Genomic DNA, 17,528 nt, shown 5'->3' on the forward strand with positions numbered 1-17,528 from the left:
TCCTTGGGAATAATTAATGTTCTTTCTTTTAAACTGTTCAAGTAAATCCAAGACAATCATCAGTGATAAAGGAAACAGGGCTTTTTGACTGTTGTTGTTTGTTTTGTTTTACCATTTAGGTTTCCTTAATTGGACCTCTTCATAAGCCAGGGAGCGGGGAGGTGTTTGACAGGTGCGGTGATAGTTAACTCCCACGGGGCCCGTGGCTCCCTCACTGGCCACTAGTCTGAGAGGTTTCTTTGGTTACTCTTGCTCCAGTTCAAGATATTCCGCGTCTGAGTTTAAAGTCGGAGTCTCAGGCCTGCCAGACAGCAGTTCTTATTTTTGCTAATACTGTGAGAGTTGCTGTACCAATATTAGCCATCTGTATGAGATATCGGACAACATGGCCCTGTTCCAATGAACTGTGAGAGGCTTGAGGGAGGAAATTGGCTTTGTGGCTTCAGGTGCTCAGAAGAGGTGACCTCCTCATCTCCCCCTCTCCCCCGACCCCACCTGCTCCTCTTCCTCTGTTCCCTAAAACTGTGAATGGTACCATATCCCCACCCTACTGACCAACCCTCTCTCTCCCCTTCACCTCCATCCAGACACCAGCTGCCCCCGAATCCACCTCTGTACCATTTCCACATGCCAGCCCTAGCACCACTGCCCAGCTCAGGCCCTAGAGCCTTGGAGAGCCCCATATCTTCCTGCATCTAGTCTCACCCCTGCCAAACCGTCCTCCTCGTGGACACCAGAGTGACATGGGTGCCATGTCACCCAGCAGTTGAAAATCCACTAGTTGCCTACAGATCAAGTGCAAACACAAGGTGTCTGGGAATCTTTTCTGCCCGTCCCCACCTCACATTCCCAGGTGCACCTCTCCCTCTCCGTACCTTCCCTGTGTAAGCTGGCCCCGCGTGGAGACTTCTGCCATCATCCGGGGAGCTGACCGCTCCGGTCCTCTCTCCTTCCTCTTAACCTCACTGCCGGCGTCAATTCAGGCTCGTCCTCTTCGCCTAGCACGTCTGCCCACTCCAGTTCAGCCAAAGGGATGTATCTGTGGAACACATTGAATTAAGTTGTGTAATTAAGTTCTCAAAACCTTTCAGTGGCTCACCATGACTTCGGGACATTGTCCAAACGCCCCTAAAATGAGCAGTCCCTGCCTCCTCCCCAAGCTTGATCTTCTTCCCTTCTTCACACATATCCTGAGTTCATTCTAGACATGGGCTAAGGAACCTGACCGCTTGTACTCAAAACCTGGTTCCATGTCCTATTGGCTGTGTGACCTTTGGCAAGTTACTTAACCTCTCTGGGCTTCTGTTTCCTCATCTGTAAAATAGAGTTTTAGAGGGTTAAATGAGATAATACGTATAAAGTGCTTAGAACAGCATCGGACCCATGATAAGTCCCTGTAGGTGTGGGCTACTGTTGTTATTGCTGTGGTGATCTGGCCCCTGTAAATCTTATGAGTGGGGCTTCCAGCACACTCCCCCACTACATTTGCTGTCTGAACAGCCATCAGAATGTATCCAGCTCTTTCCCACCTTCACAAAACCCCACTGCAGCAGCACGTTACCTGTTCTTCCTCTCCGCCTCACCTGTCTGCCTCCCACCCTGCACCTTCCTGCCTGGCCCTCGGAAACCTAACTGCAGACCGCCTCCTTGCCTGACTCAGAAATCGCCTGGCACACTGGGGGGAGGAATTTGCCCCCACTGCGTGCGAGGTTGGGTTGGCTGAGGCTGGAAGGGGCTGCTCCCCGCCCCTTGCCCAGCAGGTACTTTGTGACATCTGCTTGTCTACCCGAGGCTTGTTTTTGCTGAAGATCTGTTCCCTGTTCCCGTGACACCAAGGGTCTCAGTTGCTAAGACTGGATGCAAATCCACCCGAGTGACAGAGGACTGCTCTAACTGGCTTTGACTTCTCTGCTATTGCAGACACAGTATTTCTTCAGCAACTGTCCTCTTACCTGCCCCTCGCTGCTAATAATGTTTTGTGGCTTGGTATTCCGGTGGCTGAATTTCTCTCTCGAAATATTTTAGCTTGCTTCCCCCAGATGCCCAGCTGACTTTCTCCAGTGCATCATAAATCTCCCATCCGGAGCTCCTGCTCCTGTGGATCAGCCCATTGGGCTGATCACAGCAGCCCAGTGTCAACCCTCCGCTGATTAATGTCGCTCGTGTGTTTGTAACACAGCCTTCCGCTGTGGGGATGTCGAGATAAATCATTGTTCAGAGCCTGTTAGCTGGCAGAAGCAAGGGACCTCAGTGTGACCCCCTTTATTGTATAGGTGAGTACAACAAAGCCCAGGAGGTTAGGTGACTTTCTCACAGTCAGACAGTCAGAAATTACCTGACTAAATTGGGGCTAGAATCCAGATTTTCCGGTTTTCACTTCAGTACTCTTTCTGACTCACCAAAGGCTATTTTTTCAATCAAATTCTTTAACTTAAAGTGATAACATGTGCATAACATAAAATTTACCATCTTAACCATTTTTAAGTGTACAGGTCAGTAGTATTAAGTATATTCATATTGTTGTACAACCATAACCATCATCCACCTCCGGAACTTTTCTCACCTTCCCAAACTGAAACTCCGTACCCATCACGCTCACGCCCCATTCCCCCCCCTCCCACTCTTTGGTAACCACCATTCTACTTGCTGTCTCTATGATTTTGACTACTCTAGGTACCTTGTGCAAGTGGAACCATAGAATATTTGTCCTTCTGTGTGATGGCTTATTTCACTTAGCATAATTTTTTTTTTTGGCTGCATCCGGTCTTAATTGTGGCATGTGGGATCTTCATTGAGGCATGCGGGCTTCTCTCTAGTTGTGACGTGTGGGTTTTCTCTTCTCTAGTTGTGGCGCTCAGGTTCCAGAGCATGTGGGCTCTGTAGTTTGCGGCAGGCAGGCTTTCTAGTTGAGGCGTGTGAACTTAGTTTCCCCACGGCGTGTGGGATCTTAGTTCCCTGACCAGGGATCGAACCTGTGTCCCCTGCATTGGAAAGTGGATTCTTTACCACTGGACCACCAGGGAGGTTCCCAGCATAATGTCGTCAAGTTTCATTGTAGCGTATGTCAGAATTTCCTTCCTGTTTATAGCTAAATAATACTCAACTGTATGTATATACCACATTTTGTTTATCCATTTATCTGTCAATTGACCCTTGGGTTTCTCCCACCTTTTGGTTGTTGTCAGTAATGCTGCAGTGAACATGGGCGTACAAATATTTGTTTGCCAAAAGCTATTCCTTATGAAGATATAATTAGAGATACTTGCTTATACCTACTGTTGCCTACTTATATTTTTTTTCTAATGGTAAGTTTGGAAAATACAAAAAAAAAAACCCACTGAAGAATATAAAAGTTGCTAATTTTATGTGGTGTATACTTCCAGGATTTCATACTCACGTTGCCCATAATTTTAAAAGTTTTATACAGACTGAGAGAGAATTTCAACAGGTAGCCCAATCTGTGTATTAGGGAGAACACTTGAAATATATTTAAAGGACAGACAGCATGAGAACTGAGTGTGACCCTGGCCAACCATGGCATTTTGGCGATGAGTTCACTCAAAATATGAGCTTATCTAACAGTAATGCAGAGGGAACTTATTGTGGTGGGGCTTCCTTAAGTCTATCTTAGCATCTTTTTTTTTTTCTAATTTATTGGAGCATAGTTAATATACATTGCTTTGTTAGTTTCAGGTGTACAGCAAAGTGAATCAGTTATACATAGATCAACTCTTTTTTTTAGATTCTTTCCCCATGTAGGTCATTAGAGAGTATTGAGTAGAGTTCCCTGTGCCATACAGTAGGTCCTTATTTGTTACCTATTTTGTATATAGTCGTGTGTACATGTCAATCCCCGTCTCCCAATTTATCCCTCCCCTCCATTATCTCTGGTAAGCATGAGTTTGTTTTCCACCTCTGTAACTCTGTTTCTGTTTTTGTAGACAAGTTCATTTGTACCCCCGTTTTTTTAGATTCCATATAAGAAGTCAGACAGAGAAAGACAAATATCATATTTTAACATCTTCTGCTAAAAAGAGTTGAGTTTTGAATGGGGGTCTTTCCCAGTCACATTTCTTAAATATCCACTAGGGGGCAGTAAAAGACATAAACATTTTCACTAGGGCCATTGAATGTGCGGCAATCAGGCCACCGCATCCTCTCTGCATCTCTCTCACGTATCCGTGCATACAGTTACAAGATCATGAATTTCACATCCAAGAGTAGGTTTGGGTGAAACTGGCGATACCATCGGCTGTAGCCCACGTGTAAGTCCTCCTCACGTTCAGGCTAACATTAATGTGTAAAACTTCATTCAGTATGTTGGGCCCAGATTGTGTTTTTGTTTAATTCACATTAGTCCAGTGATTCTCAAGCGGAGTGAACATCAGAATGACCCGTCATGCTTTTTCCTAAATACACATGCCCAGGTCTCATCCCCGATCTAGTAATGCAGGATTTCTGGGCCTGGGGCCTAGTTATAGAGACTGCCTTTAGACTCTGGTCCATGACTTCTTGCTAAGAATCAGTGCGTTTGTTCTTAACTTTAATAACTGGGGGGGAAGGGGTCACCCTTGCAGAAAACCTCAGAAGAAAGTGAATGTGAGTTATGGAAAATTGTTTTCTCTTTTTAAAATAGAAGTTGCTGAAGGGGTCTGGTGGCTTTGGGAACCACATTCAGAACAGCTATGAAGGTTTCCCATAAATGGTGCCTGTATTAGAGCAAGCCAGGAACCCAGACAGAAGATCTGGAACTGAGGCAGGCCTGGCAAACTCAGAATCTATGGCTACAGTTCCAAGAAGGCCCTGCTCAGGGGCCAAAGTGTTCAGTGTGAGGCCGGAGCTCAGATACTATCTGCTGTGTTAAGAGAATCTTTCCTATAGTGTTCAGGGAAAAGAGACCTTTAATTTTATCTTTTTTAAAAAAGATTTTTAAAAAATTTATTTATTTATTTACTTATTTATATTGGCTGCCTTGGGTCTTTGTTGCTGCACGTGGGCTTTCTCTAGTTGCGGCAAGAGGGGGCTACTCTTCGTTGTGGTGCTTGGGCTCCTCATTGTGGTGGCTTCTCTTGTTGAGAAGCATGGACTCTAGATATGTGGGCTTCAGTAGTTGTAGCACATGGCCTCAGTTGTGGCTTGCAGGCTCTAAAGCACAGGCTCAGTAGTTGTGGCACACGGGCTTAGTTGCTCCGCAGCATATGGGATCTTCCCAGACCAGGGATTGAAACTGTGTCCCCTGCACTGGCAGGCGGATTCTTAACCGGGAGAAGTCCCTAATTTTATTTTATAAGGTGTAAAGATGGCACAGAGAACCTGCCGTGAGGTCAGAAGGCGTCAGTTTTCATCCTAACCATCCTACCAGCAGTTAGGGGACCTCTCTGAGCCTCAGCTTCCCCATTTGAATTATGAGAGGATTGGATGCCGTTGATCTCCAAGAATCCTTCCAGTTCTAAAAATTCAATGATTCTATTAGTATTAATAATCTTGATTTGTATGGTACTACTCTGGCAAAGAGCAGAAGAAATATTCAGTAATGCAGTGAATGACAGAGACTATTGACCATGTAGTTTAATTTATTTAAGGCATATACACTGAATTCAAAGGAGAAAATATCGCGGCCAATAATGTATTGAACTGTTAGTATCTTCAGCACAGCAAAGCTTTCCAGAGGGAGAAATTACCCGTCAGTGCAAACTTGACATTTTTCACTTCCTGACCCATAACTGCCATTTCTCCAGTACACTTATATTTACTGTAAAGGGCCAAACGTATGAATGCTTCAGATGAATATTAAATAACTAACAAGCGCCAAGGTCACTGTTGCAAAGAAGGCTAGGTGGAGGGCCCTGGGAGGCTTGCATTGATCTCCTGTAAAGTTCCATTCTTGAATCCTGCTGACAAGGGGAAACAGTTGATGTGGACCATTATTAAGGCTTTAAGTGTTTCCCCATTGTTAAAGATCTTTTACAAGCCCGGAGTAACTGATAGTGCCCCAGGAATTGGCAAGAGCTTCACTTTAGAAATATAGGCTCGTCAGAGAGATAAGTAGAACCCAGAGCGCAGATGTCCTGGGTTGGGCTTACGCAGCAAAGGTGCTCGGCCGGGCGAGTCCAGCGCGGGGGCACGCCGCCACCACTGTGAGTTAGGGTTCAGAAAGAAAGGAAAGCTCGTTCATGGGCTCTTTCACACCAGAATCTGCAGAAAGAGTGGCTCCCTCTTTCAAATCCACCTTTAAAATTCCCTCCAGCTCCCCTCCCACAGTGAAAACCTCCCAAGGATCAGACGCATGTCGAGTGTCGGAGGAGCTGGGCGTGTATGAGTGGTGCAGACCCGCAGACCCAGGCTGACTGTTGGCACTGGTCACGTGCCCCGCGTAATTATGTGCGTGTCCTGCTGACCTGCAGCTGGGAGGAGAGCAAATCGTAGGTTGACAGAATCCAGTTTCAAAAGATCTCAGCAGACCAAAGGATTGGCCGAGTCATGATGAGCCTAATGAGAGATACAGATGGTGAAACGAACACTCCCGGCGCGAGCTCCGTGTGGTGCTGTGTTCCGCCCCAGGCACATTTCAGTTTATTTCCTCTTTGCAATGACCCGGGGAGGAAAGGCTTTTATGTCCCCGTTTTTAAAACCAGGCAACTGAGACGCGGAAGTACGGAGGAAGGTGCAAGCACTTCAGAGCCCGTGATCTACTCGTAGATTCCAGTCCCAGTTTTGCCCCTCAGTCCAATGACAAGCTGTTTCATCTTTAAGAAACAGCTATAGCCAGGCTTTAAGGCTGCCTTTCATGTGTCAGATTCTGTGGGCTTCACCTTATGAATTTATTATCTCGTTTAATCCTCAGAACAATCTTTCTCCTATTTAACAGATAAGGAAGGCACAGATAACTTAAGTAACTTGCCCAAGGTCACACAGTAAGTAGCAGGGCCAGCATATGAGCCCAGGCAGTCTGATGCCCAGGCCCGCGCTCTTAACAAGGGCGGTACCCTCTCTGTTTCCTGTAAAATGGAAAGGGAACAACCATATGTTCTGTGAGAGTTTGATGAAATAACTTACGTTACGTGCCTCACAGAGTCCCCACACGTAGTGGGCGCTCATAATTAGTGCTAGACTATCACCATCACCATCAGTTAAATGACTCGCTCAGGGTTAGAGCTAATAACTGGCAAAGACCTGGGGTTCGAACTCAGGTCTTGTGACTGCAAATCCGCTGCAATGTGGACAAGATCGGGGACAGTGTTTACCTCCCTGGCAGGTGCTCTCATAGGCAAGGCCCATTTTGTCACTCATCCACCAAACATTTGCCCAGGTCCTGCTGTGTCTCGGGAGACTAGAGAGGACAAGAATACAGTGCTAACCATCCTTTTTCTCCCCCCAGGTTCGAATGGTGAAAGATGGGGACCCCTCCTGGAAGCCCACTTTTATTGTGAAACCTGATAGTGGTTGTCAGGGTGACGGAATCTACCTCATTAAAGACCCCAGTGACATCCGCCTGGCAGGGACCCTCCAGAGCAGGCCGGCGGTGGTCCAGGAGTACATCTGCAAACCTCTCCTTATCGACAAGCTCAAGTTTGATATTCGTCTGTACGTCCTCCTAAAGTCCTTAGAGCCCTTAGAGATTTATATAGCCAAAGATGGACTGTCGCGGTTTTGTACAGAGCCATATCAGGAGCCCAACCCCAAAAACCTGCACCACATCTTTATGCATTTGACCAACTATTCACTGAACATCCATAGCGGTAACTTTGTCCATTCGGACAGTACTAGCACAGGCAGCAAAAGGACTTTTTCTAGCATTCTTTGTAGGTTGTCTTCCAAGGGTGTTGACATCAAGAAGGTCTGGTCTGATATCATCTCCTTGGTGATTAAGACTGTCATTGCCCTGACTCCAGAACTCAAAGTGTTCTACCAGTCGGATATCCCTGCAGGGAGGCCGGGGCCCACGTGCTTCCAGGTAACCATCGCCAGTTCCCAGACTGAATTCTTGACCTTGACGGGGCCTTTGGAGTACTTCCTGGCCTCATGTGGGATGAGGGATGGGGGTGGGATGGCCAGAGGGGTGGAGGGGTGGTTGCCAGCCTGGGCTTTCGTGTGAAACCAGGTCCTATTTCCTGCTTTCTACTTGCTGGCTGTGTAATTTGGAGCAAGTTACTTCCATTTTCTTTCCTGTAAAATGAGACGAAGAGTACCTCCCTTAAAGGATGCTTGTAAGAATTAAATGATATGTATGGAAAGCGTAGCGCCTTCCATTCATTTATTCATTCTTTCTTCCAGCAATTTTTACCACCTGCTTAGTAGGGACCAGGCACTGTTCACGGTAGCAGTGAGACAGTAAGTCAGGTCCCTGCTGGCTGATGCAGAGAGTCTGCTATCATGGGAGACAAATAAGTTAAAAACCAATTAGTATAAAGTGTCACGAGTGCTAGAATAGAGTAGGAAATGTACCGGGTGCTGTGAGATGGTGACCTATCTAACATTTTCTGAGTGGGAATGAGGGTAGTCTGGGAAGACTTCCCGGAAGTAGCAGCATTTAAACTAGAACTTGGAGTAAGAGTTAGATGGAGCAGGTGAGACTGGATTGGGCTGGGGAGATGAAGCATCCTAGGGGGGACATGTTTGTAGCTCTAGAGGTGAGTATGGCTGGAGGGTGGGGTTTGAGGCAGAGGTATGGAGGGAGATGAGGAAGATGAGGTGGGAGAGGTAGGTAGGGGGTAAGTTGTTGAAAGCTGAGGGCAGTGGGGGCCACTGGAGGGTGCTAGCAGGCACCAATGCACTCAGGTTTGCATGTTACAAAGAACAGACTGGCCGCAGGGTGGAGAATGGATTCAGGGGAGACTAGGAACAGGGAGGGGACTGGTGAGCCGACTGCTTTCCTACGAGCAAGAGAAGGTTGTGGCTTGGATTGGGAAGGGCTTGGTGGGGTTGGAGAGAATAGATTTGAGAGTCACTGAAGAGGTAGAACGGCCAGACTTGGTGATTGGCCTGGCCTGGGAGACAGTGGAGGGATGGCGGGGGTGGGGGGAGTGGGGAGAACCCAGACCAACTCCCCGGTGGCTTAGGCACTTGGTTGGATGGAGAAAAGCCCCCAGAAGGAGACCAGGCTTGTAGTTGGAGGTGGGGGGAGCAGTCAGGAATTGGACTTGAACATGCCTTTGAAGGGCCTGCGTGACATCCAAGTGGGGAGGTTGGGTAGACATTGGGCATCTGGGCCTGGAGTTCAGGAGAGAGAGGTCTGGGCAGAAGAGAGATTGGGAACATTGTTCCCAATGATCACTGAGCCATGAGAGGCTGCGGGTGAGAAGAGGCCAGGAAGACCACCCATGGGCACTGCCGTTCAAGTAAGGGACAGGTAGAGGGAAGGAGGGCAGCGAAGGAGGCCAAGAAGAACTAGCATGAGCTATAGAAGGGATGTCAGGAGAGGAAGTAGCCTAAACGCTCGGAGAAGAAGCAGGTGGGGGTCAGCCACGGCAAATCCTGCTGAGATGTCATGTCCGACCAGAATGGAAAGTGTCCATTGTACTTGCTGACTTGCGGGGTGATGGGATGGGTGATGGTAGAGGACTGAGTCAGCATGTGGGCGGGGAGGAGATGGGAATGGGAGTGGTGCATTCTTCCAGGTCATGTGGCCGGGAAGGTGGTAGTGGGGTGATCTGGAGTCCAGGTGCTTACTAGGCAGGCAGTTTCCTGCCACCAGATAAATCAGAATAGGGAACAGATGATACAGAAGTACCACCTCTGGGACCTTCTCCATCCAACCTTTCAAGTTATTTTGTATCAGTTAGTGTATAAGAAAGAATACACGAAACATGTATGTAAGCTATGAAGCAAAACCACCAAATCATCATCCCCAACCCACCTCCCAACCCAGGATCCCCAATTGCTGTTCTTCTCCATCCCATTTCTCACCCTGAGGTAACCATCGTCCCGAATTTTATGTTTATCATTTGCTTGCTTTAAAAAAAATCATTTTCTTATATGTGAATGTACCCCTAAGCAGTGTATTGTTTTGCTTTGCTTGTTTTTGAGCTTTATAAAGACACTACGATCAAGTCCATAGTCTTTTGCAACTTTCTTTTCCCCTCTGTGTTAAGGTGGGTTGTTGGTACTGTTTCATTTGCACTGCTGTATCTTCCATTGTAAATACGGAATCAGTTCCTCTGTCAGTGAACATCTGAGTTGTTTCTAGTCCTTTATCTGACTGTGGCAGGAGAGAAATGGGTCTCGTGGAGCAAGAAGGGAGGGGGAGGCAGTGGGGCAGCATCTCTGATGGGTGGGACATTCCTTCGACAGCAGAAGAGGAGGCTGGTCCTGAGGTGCAGCCCCAGATCCAGAGAGGCTACCCTAGGGGCTGGACACGGGTCAGCAGGATTTCCAGGAGGCTGGTGGAAGCCTTTGGAGGGGGATTCAGGCATCGGTCAGTTCCAGGAAGGGCTAATTGTCAGCCACAGATCTGTCCTTAGGCACTTGGACCCCAGGTTCTGGTTCCCAGGCAGGATGTCTAGCTCAGCCATCAGGTAGGTGGCTTAGGGCGTTAGAAAGGGGAAGTGGGCAGAGCTTAGAGGCAGGACCAGAGAAAACAAGTCCTGGCTTGAGCCATCAGAAGGTTAGGGCGAAGAAGAGAGGTTGCAACGTGGAGGCTCCCAGGGGTCATCCCAGGGGACTATGTGGTCACATCTGTTCGACAGTGATAGCTATTCCAGGAGTATCATGTGGGCCTGCAAGTATGGCCAAGCCACAGAGCCCTGGCACAGCGCGGGTGCAGGGTGGAGGGCGGAGGGCCAGGGCGGTGGTTTTGCTGCTTGCCTTGCTGTGGACAGGCGGCATGGGGCGGCCATCAGGGTGGAACCAGGGGCCCAACTGGAGGGCAGACAGGGAGGGAGCCACTGGTTTGGACAGATCACGTCTAGCAAAGGGAGCCACAGCCCTGTGACCGTTTTCCACTGTTTGACCACACTAAGTGCTTCCAGGCCTGGGGTCAGGAGAGGAGCACGGGGCCAGAAGTAACCCTCCAGGAGGAGCTCGTCCTCTTCCCAGCACTGGGACCTTGGGCACATTTCTTCACCACCCTGAGCCTGTTTCTTTCTCTGTGAATCACCTATACTCACTCCCTACCTGCCTTCTTTGGAAGTAGTGTGAAGTAATGAGGGTGAAAATGCTTTGATGAGGTATAAAGCGTTAGACGTTTGAAATCTGTTTTAAGGTACAGCCCAGATTCACAGTGATTGAGAAAACAGTATCTTTTCCTCCTTGGAGTCCTCTTTTGCTTGCTTTATTCTTATTACTTGTTAAAACACTTGTTAGTTTGGGTCTCAAACACCTGAACTAACTTGGAACCCAAAGATTTAGGACGACGTATGGTTCTGCCATTGACTTGCTGTGTGACCTTATGTAAGTCACTTAACTTCTCTGTGCCTCAGTTTCCACCTATCTCACATGGCTGTTGTCTAACTCACATGAGAGAAAGATGATGAAGGGCTTTGCAAACGTTAGTGCTCTGTGCATATATAATGAGTTATTTGTCATGAATACCCCTTTCGCTCGTAGCCTGCGCCTGGCCCAGATTGCAGCATTCCCGGACATACACTCGAAGCCAACAAAATTACATTTTTCTTAAACATGTGACCGTGACCCCTTTCCAATCACAGCCACAATAACTACTTGGGAAATTGTGATGGCCCAGAGCAGGGGCTGGTGCGGCCGGGCTGCGGGCAGGTTTCCTGTAATCTGTTGCCTAGGAACGTGGCTGCCCTATCATTCTGGCCTGTCCCCCTGTCATTGCCCAGGCGGCTCCAGCAACATAGCCCCCTGTCAGTCTTCTCAAGGGCAGCTCTGGTGACCCTGACTTAAACAGTCAGGTCCATCTGGGTGCGGATGATTCATGTGGCAGAAATGCACACGCAGAGGAAAGGTTTCCAGCTCATCTTCTGTGAACGTTCTATCCCCATTTCATCGCTTGGTTTCTGTCTTCCTCTAGTGCTGGGTCCGCTTCTGTCCTTGGCTGTGAGCCTTTCCCTTCGGTGTCTGGAGGAGGCACCTTCCCTAAAGACTGCGGTGCTTCTCCTCTTTCTTCTTTGCTCTTTTGATCTCCTCCCTCCCCGTCCGCCAGACACCCTGCAGGAAGGAGGCGAAGGAGCAACCCGGTACTCACGCACGGGCTTGGCTTTTGTTCTCGGACGCCCTGGGTTTGAGCAAACCCCAGCTCCTCCTTCCAACAACTCTCGCTAAAGAGCTTGGCAAGTTAACCTTTCTCTGCCTCAGTTTCCTCATCTGCAAATAGGAATCACATCAGTATTTGTACCTGCCTCACAGAGTTGTTGTGAGATTGTGTAAGAGAAAGCTGTGTGGAACAGTACCCAGCAGGTAGCAATCAGTTAATAAATAATCATTATTATTGTTTATTATCTGTAACAACAATCGTTCTCAAACTGGTCTATGAAGAAGTGCTTTGAATTTACAGGGAAACCATGAAATATTCATATTTCCAACTTAACGGAACACCAGTGTGCCAAGGAGCACAGTTTGAGAAACAAGTCCTGGTACGGGTTGCCTCCCAGCCTGGCCCCAGCCTCACTTCCCCATCCGCCCTGAGCCCGGCGGGCCTGCCGAACAGAACTGATTCCTGTCTCTTAGACATAATTTGTGTTCCCCCAATTCTGGCCATTTGTTCTCTTCTGTCTTGGCCCGTCACGCTCTCTCCTCTTCTCCCTCTTCTTTTGAAATTCAGTGCCAACAAGGTGCTGCTGAAGTCGCACCTTCTCTGTAAAGCCTTCCTTGACCACTTCTGCCATGTAAGCTTTTTTCTTCTTTTAGACACATTTGCTGGTCGCCCGCTGAGACAAGCCCTGAGCTAGCTGTGGGGCATGTGGTCATGGATAAGACACAGCTCTGCCCCTAAGAGGTGCACAGTGTGGTGGGGAAGGTGGCCACGTGCAAGTAATAAATGCTGTGAGGAGGCAGGTACAGGATGCTGGAGGAGCACAGAAAAGGGAGCAGTTACCTTTGCTAGTTAATCCAGTCAAGGAAGGCTTCCCAGAAGAGGAGATGCTTAAGTTGGAGCTTAAGGCACAGAGAAGAATCTGCCAAGCAGAAGAAGGAGAGCGACGCCACACCCTCCCGGTTTCCCTCTCATTGGTTGCTGCTTCTCAGCCCCTTCTTCTGCACCTGCCAGTGATGGAGACCCCAGGACTCTAGCTCCTCTCCTCTTGTCTACAATCGCTCCCTGAGGAATCTCCTCTAGCCCCATGGCTTTAGGTACCAGCTGTGTGCTGGTGACTCCTATATGTGTATCTCCAGTCTTGACCTCCCCTTGAGCTCCGCACTGGTCTATCCAACTGCCCACTTTAATTTTCTACTTGGGTTCCTGGTGGGCATCTTACACTTGACATGTCGAAAATGAAACTCTCGATTTCCCTCCCAAACTTACTCTCCCACTGTCTTTTTTATTTCAGTAAAGGAATAGCATTCAGTTACTCAGACCAATGCCCCCTCCCCCCACTGCCCCAGTCTTTCTTCTTTCTTCTTTTCCCCCCTACCTACTTTTAATCCATAAGCAACTCTTGCAAATATACTTTAAAATTCATCCTAAATGTAACTGCTTCTAACCAGCTCCACTGCTTCCATCCCAGTCTAGGCAGCTGTCACCTTGTACTTGTATCCCTGCAATAGCCTCCTAATTGATGTCCCTTTTCCCACCCTTGCCGCTTGTAGCCTATTTTTCTCACTGTAGCCAAAGTGATTCTTTTAAAACATGTCAGATCAAATTACTTCCCTGTGTAAACTCTCCAACAGCTTTCTTATTGCACTTAAAATCCTGGCTCCTTACCATGGCCTACAAGATGCTACATGATCTGTCCCTTGTCATTCTATCTGACCTCATCTCCTATCTCCCTCTCACTCACTCCTTGCTGTTCGTCAGAGTGGCCTTTGTTCTTGCCGTTCCCTCTGTCTGGAATGCTCTTCCTCAGCTCTTCAAATGACTTATTTGCTCACTTCACTCAGTCCCTGTTCATACGTCACCTCCTAAGTCTTTTGCTTCTGGTCCTGATGGAGTAAAAAAGACTGGACTTAACCTTCTTTTGAAAACAACTAAAATACTAGGCAAAATATGTGAAATAAGTGTTTTCAAATTTTGGACAACGGACAGCTCCACACTGTGATCCCCGAGGAAAGAGGGGGAAAAAGCCAAGATGAACCTGTGTTGGCCTCAACTTTCTGTCTGGAGACAATCTCCAGGACGTGAGCAAGGGGGGCACCCAAACAGAGCCCTGTGATCTCAGTGAATTGAGGAAATGGAGATCAGAGTTTAGGAATGCCGAGGTGGCTGGAATTTTGTGGGCAGAATTCTGAAAAGGAGGGACCCAAGCAGGAAGACAGCTCCAGGAACCTGCATGGGATCCCTGTGCATCTTTGCCAAGTGCTGGGACATTCATGTGTGGAATGTGAATCCACAAATTTGGGCAAAGAGTAACCAGGGAACTGAGAAGCTGAACACTTCCAGAGCTTGCACAGGAGGAGATGTTCAAGCTCCAAAGAGTCAGTGTAGAGGGTGCTTGGTGGTACTGGGCATATTCAGTGGAGACTCCAGACAAAGTGCCTTAATGGACTGAGTCTTCCTTGGAATGAAAGTTACTCTGGGCCCAACCTAGTAAAGCTTAAATAAGGTATCAAAATAATCTGCAAATAACTGACTGCCTAAAAACCTAGCACTTTTTAAAAGAAGACAAAATCCAGACACTAAGCATTAAATGTCCAGCTTCCAATAAAAATCCACCAGATATTTCACAAGGCAGGAAAAGGTAACCCATACCTAGGGGGAAAATCAATAGAGACAGACCCATGAATATTAGAAATAATGAACTAGTAGAAAAAGGATATTAAAACAGCTGTTACAACTGTGTACAAAAATGTAAAGGAAAATATGAGCTTAATGTAGAGAGAAATGAAGCTTGAAAGAGAACAAAACGGAACTTCTAGGAACCAAAGGGAAGAAAATACAATATTTATAGTGAAAATTGCACTGGACAGGATTAACAGCAAATTAGATACTGTATAAGAAATGATCAGTGAACTTGAAGACATAGCAATAGAGTTTATTCAAAATGAAACAGAGAGGAAAGTGAGAGGAAGAATAAACAAACAGACCCTCAGTTACCTATGGTGCAATATCAGATGGTCTAACATATGTGTAATTGGAGTTCCCAGAGCAGAAGAGACAAAGGAACATAGAGAACAATATTTGAAGAAATGGCCACACACACAAATGCATGCACACACACATACCAAGGCTTGTCATAATCAAATCAGGGATGATAAGAAAATCTTAAAAGCAGCTAGAGAGAAAAGACACCTTATGTTCAGAGGAACAAAAAATAATGGAAAGTTTCTCATCAGAAACTGTGCAAACCAGAAGACAATGGGATGACAAATGTCACCTTCCCTGACCATCAAACCCTACCCTCCATCCACTGTATCACACTCTATGTTCTTACCTTGTTTTAATATTCACTTGCTTGTGGTCTCTCTCCTAGAATGTAAGCTCCAAGAGGGCAGGAGTTAAAATATACCTTGTCTTGTTCACTGTTTTATTTCCAGTGCCTAGAACGGTACCCAGTGTTTGGTAGGTGCTCAATAAATATTTGATAAACAAAATTATCTTCGAAGTAGAAGAGCATAAAGGCAGAGAGCAGCAAAGCATCCTAGAGCTACCAATAGTTCAGCACAATTAGAGACCAAGATGCGCAGCAGTGAGTGGGAGAAAATAAAGCTAGAGTTTGAGACAGATGTTGGTCATAGAGGAATTTGCAGGACAAGCTCTGGAACCTGGGCTTCCTTCTGTAAGCAGGAATTTTAGGTAGAGAAGTGCTAATATTTTATTTGCATTTTAGGAAAATTACTCTGGCAGCCCCTTGTGCCAGGTGAATTAGAGGGCTGAGTTTGACAGCAGGGAAACGAATGGGGAAGGTATTAAAGTAGTCCAGGTGAAAGGTGGTGCAGGCCTGATCTAGACTAGGAGCAGCAAGGGATGGGCCAGATCTAGAAAGCTCTTTAGGAAGTAGAACGTACAGAGTTGGTGAGCAGCTAGACGTAAAGGATGAAGGAGAAATTTTGGCTTGATGCTGCTGGCTCAAAATCCCTCACAGGCTACAATTAACATGTTGTCCAGACTGCAATCATCTCAGGGCTACTGGGGAAAGATCCCCTCCCCCGCTCACTCACATGGCTGTTGTCAGGCCTCAGGTGTCCCACGGCTCTTGGCTAGGACATCGGTTCCTTGCCATCTCCACCTCTCCAATTGGGCAGCTCACAACATGGCAGCTGGCCTCCCTTGGAGTGAGCAAACAAGAGAGTAAGACAATGCATCTCAAGATGCAAGCCACAGTCTTTTTATAACCTAACATATCGAAGTGATAGCCCATCGTTTCTGCCCTATTTTGTTTGTTAGAAACAAATCACTAAGTGCAGCCCACGCTCAAGGAGAGGGGATTACATAAGGGTATGAAAACCAGGCGATGGTATCATTGGGACCATCTTAGAAGTTGCTGACCACAGATGGTGAGTTTGGATATGTTGAATTTGAGGAGTCTGGGACCTCCCAGTCAGGAATACACTGGCTGCAGATGGAAGTGTAGTTCTGGGGCTCAGGAGAGAATCCCCTCATTGGAATGTAGCTTGGAGCCTTTGCATGAGCTTACAAGTAATGGCTCAGGGCCCTTTTCTCCCCAACTTGCTTTGGAAGTTTCTAGAGGTGAGGGATGAAGGACAGATATCTTTGAATCCCCAGGGCCTCCCTCAAGTAGCAACATATAAGTGCTGATTGAATTACTTCGAGGGTAGAGAGTATCAGATAACTGAAAAGTTCTCTGTCTCTCTATTTGACATTTCCTATTCTGCCACCAAACTGAAGAGAGGTTTTCCCATTTGTAAGCTGCAGGTTTCTAGTCTGCAAAGTGGGTGTTAGACTAAGTTAGTAGTTTAAAAAAAAAAAAAACATATATATATATATATATATATATATAAGTTTTTCCCCTGGGAAGCCCAGGATGTAAAAAAGGTAAAAGTTGATCTGATCTGGTCTCCCCACTGCTTCCCCTCAAAGAACCTCATTTTGAAAAACACTGAACCAAATAAATTTCTGATTTTCTGCCAGCTCTGACATTCTGGGATCTTATGACAAGATTAACCCTAAGCTTCTCCCAGTTCCGTGATTCTCTCTTTCTTGAGATCCATTGCTGCTCCATATTTCATTGAACTTTTGAAAAAAAAAATCTTTCCTTGAACTTGTGAAGAAACATAAAGATGACTTTCATTAAATGCTTTCCTATGCGTCAGGTACTGTGCAAGATATTTTATATCATATTATCCTTATTTGCTCCTGTCTCCCTGACTAGAGTGTTAGCTCCACGAGGGCAGGGACTCTGTTTAGTCCACTGTATTTGCAGAAGCTAGAATAGTTTCTGAGACATAGGAGGCATTCAGTATTTTACAAATGAATGAACTAAGGTAAGTACTATTCTTTTTCTCATTTTACA

General features: G+C 46.8%; 1 protein-coding gene across 2 annotated transcripts in view; it reads left to right on the plus strand.

Moving 5' to 3' along the window:
• Positions 1-17,528, plus strand: part of TTLL11 (tubulin tyrosine ligase like 11) — a 248,426-nt gene that overhangs the window by 91,592 nt on the left and 139,306 nt on the right. For both annotated transcript variants that reach the window (XM_057722136.1, XM_057722137.1), the window contains one exon: positions 7,379-7,954. In XM_057722136.1, coding sequence (XP_057578119.1) covers positions 7,379-7,954 — 576 coding nt within the window. The remainder of the gene's footprint in view (positions 1-7,378; positions 7,955-17,528) is intronic.

This window comes from Hippopotamus amphibius, chromosome 2 (genome assembly GCF_030028045.1).
Source record: "Hippopotamus amphibius kiboko isolate mHipAmp2 chromosome 2, mHipAmp2.hap2, whole genome shotgun sequence".
In the NCBI taxonomy this organism is placed as follows: domain Eukaryota; kingdom Metazoa; phylum Chordata; class Mammalia; order Artiodactyla; family Hippopotamidae; genus Hippopotamus; species Hippopotamus amphibius.